This window comes from Salmo salar, chromosome ssa23 (assembly GCF_905237065.1).
Source record: "Salmo salar chromosome ssa23, Ssal_v3.1, whole genome shotgun sequence".
NCBI lineage: Eukaryota > Metazoa > Chordata > Actinopteri > Salmoniformes > Salmonidae > Salmo > Salmo salar.
In genome coordinates this window covers 44,011,919-44,022,710 of record NC_059464.1, presented here as the reverse complement: position 1 = coordinate 44,022,710, position 10,792 = coordinate 44,011,919, and the positions used below count along the sequence as shown (strand labels likewise).

Genomic DNA, 10,792 nt, shown 5'->3' with positions numbered 1-10,792 from the left:
CTAACTGACCTAAGACAGGGAATTTTTACTAGGATTAAATGTCAGGAATTGTGAAAACTGAGTTTAAATGTATTTGGCTAAGGTGTATGTAAACTTCTGACTTCAACTGTATGATTCAGCTGAATAAAACAGTTTCTCCTAACTACTACCATACTTCTAGTACTGCTCTTGTCTGTTGAGGCAATAGCAAACTGTCAAGTCAAACCCACAATTATAACATCTTATCTTTCTGACCACATTTTCTTGGTGTACATTCTCCAGGAAATATAGTTTTCGTGTCTTTGACCTGAAGAGGACAACAACTTGATGGGCTGCTAAAGTAACAGGAGATCAGATCTCTCTGCATCCTTTAGTGTCTTTTACCTGAAGAGGACAACTAACTTGATGGGCTGCTATAGTAACAGGAGATCAGATCTCTCTGCGTCCTTTAGTGTCTTTGACCTGAAGAGGACACCTAACTTGATGGGTTGCTATAGTAACAGGAGATCAGATCTCTCTGCATCCTTTAGTGTCTTTGACCTGAAGAGGACAACTAACTTGATGGGCTGCTATAGTAACAGGAGATCAGGGCCCACATTCGTAAAGTGTCTTAGAGTAGAAGAGTGCTGATCTAGGATCAGTTTAGCATTTTATATCAGAATGAATAAGACTACATGGACAGGAGGGATCTGATCCTAGATCAGTACTCCTACTGTAGACACTGTATGTATTCAGGCCCGGATCTAATTTACAGCAATGACAGTATTTCTTTCTTACAACCTTTAGTTTGACTTTGTCTGTAATATGACTCACATCTCAGGTACTACAGGCGGGTGAATAGGATCTTTTCTGCTAACTCAGGCACATTTACCCTTCATTGATGTGAACACTGAAATGTTCATTAATATCCCTGTAAAAATTTGTTTACTTTTATTTAACTAAGCAAGTCAGTTAAGAACAAATTCTTATTTACAATGATGGCCTACCCCGGCCAAACCCAGACGACGCTGGGCCAATTGTGCACAGCCCTAAGGGACTCCCAATCGCGGCCGGATGTGATACAGCCTGGAATTGAACCAGGGACTGTAGTGACACCGCCTTAGACCACTGCACCACTCAGGAGCCCAATAGATTCCATAAATATAAAAGAGTAAAAAATATTCCATAAATATCCCTGACTCGTCCACTACATAGTTGATGGACAAGTAATATGTATGGCCTGTACTGTGTTTTACTTAAGGTAATATAAATATATCTCAAACACCATCTCAATCTCTCCCTGACTCTCTCCAGGAAGCACAAGGATCCCCTTAGTTCCTGCCAAGGCAGCAGCTACTCTTCCTGCGGTTTATTATGGATCCCCATTAGTTCCTGCCAAGGCAGCAGCTACTCTTCCTGGGGTTTATTATGGATCCCCATTAGTTCCTGCCAAGGAAGCAGCTACTCTTCCTGGGGTTTATTATGGATCCCCATTAGTTCCTGCCAAGGCAGCAGCTACTCTTCCTGCGGTTTATTATGGATCCCCATTAGTTCCTGCCAAAGCAGCAGCTACTCTTCCTGGGGTTTATTATGGATCCCCATTAGTTCTTACCAAGACAGCAGCTACTCTTCCTGGGGTTTATTATGGATCCCCATTAGTTCCTGTTGCCAAGGCAGCAGCTACTCTTCCTGGGGTTTATTATGGATCCCCATTAGTTCCTGCCAAGGCAGCAGCTACTCTTCCTGGGGTTTATTATGGATCCCCATTAGTTCCTGCCAAGGCAGCAGCTACTCTTCCTGCGGTTTATTATGGATCCCCATTAGTTCCTGCCAAAGCAGCAGCTACTCTTCCTGGGGTTTACTATGGATCCCCATTAGTTCTTACCAAGGCAGCAGCTACTCTTCCTGGGGTTTATTATGGATCCCCATTAGTTCCTGCCAAGGCAGCAGCTACTCTTCCTGCGGTTTATTATGGATCCCCATTAGTTCCTGCCAAGGCAGCAGCTACTCTTCCTGTGGTTTATTATGGATCCCCATTAGTTCCTGCCAAGGCAGCAGCTACTCTTCCTGCGGTTTATTATGGATCCCCATTAGTTCCTGCCAAGGCAGCAGCTACTCTTCCTGGGGTTTATTATGGATCCCCATTAGTTCCTGCCAAGGCAGCAGCTACTCTTACTGGGGTTTATTATGGATCCCCATTAGTTCCTGCCAAGGCAGCAGCTTCTCTTCCTGCGGTTTATTATGGATCCCCATTAGTTCTTGCCAAGGCAGCAGCTACTCTTCCTGGGGTTTATTATGGATCCCCATTAGTTCCTGCCAAGGCAGCAGCTACTCTTCCTGGGGTTTATTATGGATCCCCATTAGTTCCTGCCAAGGCAGCAGCTACTCTTCCTGCGGTTTATTATGGATCCCCATTAGTTCCTGCCAAGGCAGCAGCTACTCTTCCTGCGCTTTATTATGGATCCCCATTAGTTCCTGCCAAAGCAGCAGCTACTCTTCCTGGGGTTTATTATGGATCCCCATTAGTTCTTACCAAGGCAGCAGCTACTCTTCCTGGGGTTTATTATGGATCCCCATTAGTTCTTGCCAAGGCAGCAGCTACTCTTCCTGGGGTTTATTATGGATCCCCATTAGTTCCTGCCAAGGCAGCAGCTACTCTTCCTGCGGTTTATTATGGATCCCCATTAGTTCCTGCCAAGGCAGCAGCTACTCTTCCTGCGGTTTATTATGGATCCCCATTAGTTCCTGCCAAGGCAGCAGCTACTCTTCCTGCGGTTTATTATGGATCCCCATTAGTTCCTGCCAAAGCAGCAGCTACTCTTCCTGGGGTTTATTATGGATCCCCATTAGTTCTTACCAAGGCAGCAGCTACTCTTCCTGGGGTTTATTATGGATCCCCATTAGTTCTTGCCAAGGCAGCAGCTACTCTTCCTGGGGTTTATTATGGATCCCCATTAGTTCCTGCCAAGGCAGCAGCTACTCTTCCTGCGGTTTATTATGGATCCCCATTAGTTCCTGCCAAGGCAGCAGCTACTCTTCCTGTGGTTTATTATGGATCCCCATTAGTTCCTGCCAAGGCAGCAGCTACTCTTCCTGCGGTTTATTATGGATCCCCATTAGTTCCTGCCAAGGCAGCAGCTACTCTTCCTGCGGTTTATTATGGATCCCCATTAGTTCCTGCCAAGGCAGCAGCTACTCTTCCTGGGGTTTATTATGGATCCCCATTAGTTCCTGCCAAGGCAGCAGCTACTCTTCCTGCGGTTTATTATGGATCCCCATTAGTTCTTGCCAAGGCAGCAGCTACTCTTCCTGGGGTTTATTATGGATCCCCATTAGTTCCTGCCAAGGCAGCAGCTACTCTTCCTGGGGTTTATTATGGATCCCCATTAGTTCCTGCCAAGGCAGCAGCTACTCTTCCTGCGGTTTATTATGGATCCCCATTAGTTCCTGCCAAGGCAGCAGCTACTCTTCCTGCGGTTTATTATGGATCCCCATTAGTTCTTACCAAGGCAGCAGCTACTCTTCCTGGGGTTTATTATGGATCCCCATTAGTTCCTGCCAAGGCAGCAGCTACTCTTCCTGCGGTTTATTATGGATCCCCATTAGTTTTTGCCAAGGCAGCAGCTACTCTTCCTTGGGTTTATTATGGATCCCCATTAGTTCCTGCCAAGGCAGCAGCTACTCTTCCTGGGGTTTATTATGGATCCCCATTAATTTCACAACACACTGTGTGCCCTCAGGCGCCTACTCCATCACTACCATATATCTACAGTACAAAATCCATGTGTACGTGTGTGTATGTTATCGTGTGTGTGTGTGTGTGTGTATGCATGTGTCTGTGCCTATGTTTGTGTTGCTTCATGTACTGTGGCACCGGACCAGTTTCACAGTACATGAAACACTCCAAACAGCCTGTCCGACCACTCGAAGGCGTCTGCTGGGTCCTAAATCACACCGTTGCCCTGTTTTGTATCACATTCCAATGATAAAACTACGGGGGACAAAAATGCAATTTCAGAATGTGAGGGGGACATGTCCCCCCCATCCCAAGTGAAAGTTTTGCACCTGAATAAGGGTGAATAGGTACAGCACCAGGGACAATATGTACCGTAACACCAGGGACAACATGTACCATAACACCAGGGACAACATGTACCGTAACACCAGGGACATCATGTAACATAACACCAGGCACAACATGTACCGTAGCAGGGACAACATGTACCGTAACACCAGGGACATCATGTACCATAACACCAGGGACAACATGTACCGTAGCAGGGACAACATGTACCGTAACACCAGGGACATCATGTACCATAACACCAGGGACAACATGTACCGTAACACCAGGGACAACATGTACCATAACACCAGGCACAACATGTACCGTAGCAGGGACAACATGTAGCGTAACACCAGGGACAACATGTACTGTAACACCAGGGACAACATGTACCATAACACCAGGCACAACATGTACCGTAACACCAGGGACACCATGTACCGTAGCAGGGACAACATGTACCGTAACACCAGGGACAACATGTACCGTAGCACCAGGGACAACATGTACCGTAGCAGGGACATCATGTACCGTAGCACCAGGGACAACATGTACCGTAGCAGGGACAACATGTACCGTAGCAGGGACAACATGTACCGTAGCAGGGACAACATGTACCGTAACACCAGGCACAACATGTACCGTAACACCAGGGACAACATGTACCGTAACACCAGGCACAACATGTACCGTAACACCAGGGACAACATGTACCGTAACACCAGGGACAACATGTACCATAACACAAGGGACAACATGTACTGTAGCAGGGACACCATGTACTGTAGCACCAAGCACAACATGAGCAAAGACAGTACTCTTTATTGTGTCCTCTGTTTGTGCTACAGTAATACAACTCACGCTAACACCATCTCCCTGACTCTCCAGGTGCACAACATGTACCGTGGCACAGGGGGCAGTATGAGTAAAGCCCAGGAGGAGTGGACCACCGGGGCCTGGAAGAACCCTCACGTCCAGCAGGCAGCGCAGCAGGCCGCTGTGGGGGTGGCGCAGGGAGCCATGCAGCAGCAACAACCCCAGTACTCACAGGCACCCACCTACAACTACGATGACCCGGGCATGTAGGGCAGGGTGGGGGGAGAGGGTGAGGGTGGGAGAGAAGGGGTGAGGAATAGCCAGGGTGACAGTCTGTTTCTGATCTCTCGTCAGTTGGCATGAGATGAAAAGGGATGATCATCAAATGAGAATCACAATTCACGATAAACAGTGCCATTCAGATAATTCTTAGATAACAATAATATATATATTAAAATGTGTCATACTGTTTTGATTTTGCTTCAAATTCCTAAATGTAGGAATAATAATTTGACTAAACTTGGAACACCTATGTCCTGACATGGACCAGCACTCCTACCATGCACATAGTTATTACACATAGTAATAACATATTACACACACATAAGATTCATTTATCTGCTTCCATGTGCCAGACAGACACTACAACCCTTGCACTGCCCTGTAATGCTCATTAGCTTTGAGTAGAAGAACCCAACACAGTCTTACTAGAGCCATTGCCACGCTTCAAAAAATATATTAGTTTTAGTACATTTGACTTGACACTCTTATCCAGAGCAACTTACAATAGTGAGCATACATTTTTGTACTTTATGTTTGTACTGGTCCCCTGTGGGATTTGAACCCACAACCCTGGCATTGCAAGTGCCCTGCTCTACCAACTGATCCACACAGGGACCTAGTGCAGTAGGTTTGTGATGTTCTGTCATGTTTTTGAAAAACAGTTTATACTTGTTTTTGCAGTACTGTATTATTGTCTAGGATGCAGTTTTGCCACACAGACATGACAAAAATGCAGAAAAATCGTATTTAATCATATTTAAAAAGGATTATCACAATTTTGTCCATGTTGAATTTTGATTTTGTATCACTTAGATTCTCAGGAATAGACATCTACTTTGTTTTAGACATAAAATGACTTTATTGTATTTATCTGTTTTTAAGATCTTAGCTAGTTGCTAGATAGCTAATAGCTACATGTTAGTCTGTCTACAGTAGAAATAGCAGGCGTTCTGTTGGCGTCATCAACATTAGCCATATTAGAGGTGTTCAATTCCTCAACATTTTCAGATTTATTTCAGGTTATGGGGAGTGTATTTCGAGCGAGCATGTTATTCTGTTGACTATAAGTGAAATAATTAATAGATGTTTAATAATAACAACCAATTTAAGCACACATGTACAGTGTTAAGGTTTTACATAGGATGGAACATTCCAGATAAGTCTATGACTACCGTAACCCAGTTAAGAATTTAGACTAGGTGAACCAAAATCGTTCCGTCTGTAAAGGAGCAGAGACTTCTGTCTGTAAGGGCCAGATAGTTCTGTCTATAGGGGGCAGATAGTTCTGTCTGTAAGGGCCAAATAGTTCTGTCTGTAAGGGCCAGATAGTTCTGTCTGTAGGGGGCAGATAGTTCTGTCTGTAAGGGCCAGATAGTTCTGTCTATAGGGGGCAGATAGTTCTGTCTATAGGGGGCAGATAGTTCTGTCTGTAAGGGGCAGATAGTTCTGTCTATAGGGGGCAGATAGTTCTGTCTATAGGGGGCAGATAGTTCTGTCTATAGGGGGCAGATAGTTTTGTCTGTAAGTGGCAGATAGTTCTGTCTATAGGGGGCAGATAGTTCTGTCTATAGGGGGCAGATAGTTCTGTCTATAGGGGGCAGATAGTTCTGTCTATAGGGGGCAGATAGTTCTGTCTGTAAGGGGCAGATAGTTCTGTCTATAGGGGGCAGATAGTTCTGTCTATAGGGGGCAGATAGTTCTGTCTATAGGGGGCAGATAGTTCTGTCTGTAAGGGGCAGAAGGGAATTATGGAAACAATGGAGCATTTACAAAACGTAGTATTAATTCCCCATTGAAGATATAGTATTTGCTATTTGTAGATGGACAGATGTTAGATGTTATGAATGTTTATTCCCATTGGTCAATCCTCTCACTAATCCTAAAGTGAACCCTGTGAAGCAAATGCTTAAAAAAAAGAGAGAAAAAAGACTACATTACCCAGGGGGCAAATCTGGTTGTAATGATGTCATCGTGACATCATTTCAAACAGTTTTGCCTGCTGGGTAATGGTGGAGTTTAACCTTTACAAGTGAAAACATAAAATGTGGCTGTCAACGTTAGTACATGAGTATAGATGTGATATGGTATATATAGAAAACATCGAATATTGTTTATACAAACATCTCATTTTATGAACTGAAACGGGAAGAAAATAACTGTCAAGCCGTTATGAGTATCGATGCTTTCATTTAGAGATGGAACTACTGCATAGCTACACTTGACTGCAGTGGAAAATGTTTTAGTCTCAAGAAGTTAACTCTGAAAATGTAAAAGATGGATATTACAAAAATGTGTAATACAATATTAGACTTGAAACAAATGTGAAGATGTGTACATGAATGCCAGATATTTCAACAAAAAAAAACTGTGAATTGTCTTGTCTGATTGTGTGATGATGTTCAATATGATTTTCTTTTAAATATTTCTCAAAACTTTTTTTGTTGTTGTTGTACTTTTCCTGTATATGTTCTAGAAGGTATGTGAGGCAGAGTGTGTATGCAGCTCTGCTCTTTCTGTCTCTCCATGGTTGTTGGTATTATAGGTGTATAAAAGGCTTCTAATGGGTTTTATTCTCATCATTGAATAATACTTTTTTTTTTTTTTTTTTTGCTCAAACCAGAGTTTTCGACTCAGTGCTCGCTGTATTCACTTAGACACACTGGAGCAATATAAAACATGAATTTACAGATCAACTTGTAACTATAAAATGATAAACCTATGTTTATATACTGTACATTGGCTCGCTAAAGCAGCATGTGCCCTTGCCAGTAAGAGCAGAATAGGGCACGTGTGTAAAGTTATATATCGGCTGATGATAAGAATGGATTGTTAATATTGCACCAGCAAAATAACATTGTATTTAGTATCTAGTCCAGTAGACTATAATTCCTTTAGCCTGGCATCTGATCTCCTGATCTCACTACATTTCACCGTTGATAGCGAAACAGTGGTGAGCGCGTCATCCAATCTGGTTAAACCAGGCTACAATCCTTTACGTTTAACGTGTCCATCTGTAGTAACATGCTCTGTTAGGTTGACAGAAGCCTTGGTTCTTCACTGTGTATTATAGTACGTGCAACAGAACAAAACAAAGTTTCTGATTGTAGTAAGTCAATAGGTGTGGTTTTGGTGAATTTGTGAGTCAGACCAGACCGTGTGCCAATGTCATGTACATAAGAGACATAACAGTATGTTTTGGTTTATTGATGTTAAATACAGCTGTGTCCAAGCTTACCAATACAATGCTCTGTAGTCTTGTCTGAAATGGCACCCTATTCCCTATGCAGTGAACTACTTCTGCTGCACTGTATAGGGAATAGGAAGCAATTTGAGACGCTAACCTGTTCTTAACAGAATGGAATAGGCTGCCATTTCGGACACACCCTAGGAGACCAGAACTGTAGTCCATTTGACAGACAGCAATATTCCATATTCCAAATTGTTGTTGGGTCATGTATGTTGCTTCACAGCATTTGAAAGTCATTTCTCATTGACCCCCGATCTATCTTCTGTATGTGTTTTAATATGTATCCTGTACTACAATAACAATATGGATATATAAATGACATGAGGTGAGGTTAATGTTAATACCATTGCCATGGATAAATATAATATATATATATATTTTTTATGCAACCTTTATTTAATTAGGCAAGTCAGTTAAAGAACAAATTCACAACGATGGCCTACACCGGCCAAACGCGTACTGCGTTGGGCCAATTGTGCGCAGCCCTATGGTTCCTCCCAATTATGGCCAGTTGTGATACAGCCTGGATTTGAACCAGGGTGTCTGTAGTAACACCTCTAGTACTGAGATGCAGTGCCTTAGACCGCTGCGCCACTCAGGAGCCTAATAAGGTTCATATGAAGGTAGTTCGTTTAAATGCTTCCTCTTTGACAGTATTGCCAGATAAATAGTTCGCCACTTTTTAAATAACATATAGTGAACAATTTTATGAGATTTCTCCGCTACACTACCCCCTTTTCTTAATTTGACGAGTTTCCTGTCAGCTCTATAAATTCAACTCAAAGTTCATTCACTCAATAAAGGAAAGTGGACTGTGTAGATCAGACATCCTTGAGACCAACTATGAGCCAGATTCATATAATGTCATTTAAATATAGGGCTGGTAACGGTGTCTTCATCAATGATCTACTACAGCAATAGTCATAATATACAGCCTTGACCAACAGGCAAATGCTATAACACTCAAAAGAAAGTAGCTGTGACTGATACACTCAAAACATCATTTTATACAGAATATTTGAAGAAGGAAATACTTTAAAAGTATTACTTAAGTCGGTTTTTTGGGGGAGTATCTGTACTTTACTTTGCCATTTATATTTTTGACTAAGTAACTTTTACTTTACTACATTTCTAAAGAAAATAATATACTTTTTACTACATAAATCTTCCTTGACACCCAAAAGTACTCGTTTCATTTTGAATGCTTAGCAGGACAGGAAAATGGTTCGATTCACACACTTTGTCGGAGTGTGCCTGGAGTGTGCCTCTGACCCCCCCCCAAAAAAAATGGTACCTTGTTTTACTCACGTAGTATTTTACTGGGTGACTTTCACTTTTACTTCAGTCATTTTCTATTAAGGTATCTTTACATTTACTCAAGTATGACAATGGGCTACTTTTTCCACCGCTGACAAAAACACTTAGTGACACGATATGCAACAAATAACTGTTTACTATCCATCAGGGAAATATCCAAATAATATAAAAATGTAACACAGTCTCCTGAATGATCATATAACATTACCATCCATATGATCATAGCATGTACACCTAACCTGTATAGATCTGTGTGGTGCGGTGGTCTAAGGCACTGCATCTCTGTGCAAGAGGCATCACTACAGTTGTGATTGGGAGTCCCATAGGGCGGCGCACAATTGACCCAAGTTTGGATGGGGTAGGCCGTTATTGTAAATAAGAATTTGTTCTTAACTGACTTACCTAGTTAAAAAAAGGTTCTATTTAAAAACCCAAAAATATTCTAACATGTTGACTGAAAGAGAGAGATTCCATTGGCTGTTTTGCCTCAAACCACTTCTCTTCTTGAGGGCTCCTAGGGCATTAATATCAATGATGGGATAACAAGAGAGCGAGAGACGGCTGTAATGGGTGCATGCTGGTGGCAGGGAAGTCAGGCACAGTAGAGTGAACTTGGTATAAACGGAGCAGCTCAATAAATGCTAAAAAACTCAGAAAACCAATATATACAAAAATAATATAAAAGGGTACAAAACCCGTCGCACACCAGAACATGACTTGCACAAAACATACAACAAACAATCACCGACAAGGACATGAGGGGAAACAGAGGGTTAAATACACAACATGTAATTGATGGGATTGGAACCAGGTGTGAAGGAAGACAAGACAAAACCAATGAAAAATGGATCAGCGATGGCTAGAACGTCGGTGACGTCGACCGCCGAACACCGCCCGAACAAGGAGAGGGACCAACTTCGGAGGAAGTCGTGACAGTACCCCCCCCCGACGCGCGGCTCCAGCAGTGCGTCGACACCGACCTCGGGGACGACCTGGAGGACGAGGTGCAGGGCGATCCGGATGGAGACGGTGGAACTCTCGCAGCATAGAAGGATCCAACCCGTCCTCCATCTGAACCCAGCATCTCTCCTCCGGACCATACCCCT

General features: G+C 43.0%; 1 protein-coding gene across 3 annotated transcripts in view; it reads left to right on the top strand.

The window, feature by feature from the left end:
- The window catches only part of scamp5a (secretory carrier membrane protein 5a), a 15,706-nt gene extending 8,019 nt beyond the window's left edge, over positions 1 to 7,687 (top strand). For all 3 annotated transcript variants that reach the window (XM_014170237.2, XM_014170239.2, XM_014170238.1), the window contains exon 7: positions 4,913 to 7,687. In XM_014170237.2, coding sequence (XP_014025712.1) covers positions 4,913 to 5,110 — 198 coding nt within the window. In that variant the 3' untranslated portion in view covers positions 5,111 to 7,687. The remainder of the gene's footprint in view (positions 1 to 4,912) is intronic.
- The last annotated feature ends 3,105 nt before the right edge of the window (positions 7,688 to 10,792 follow it).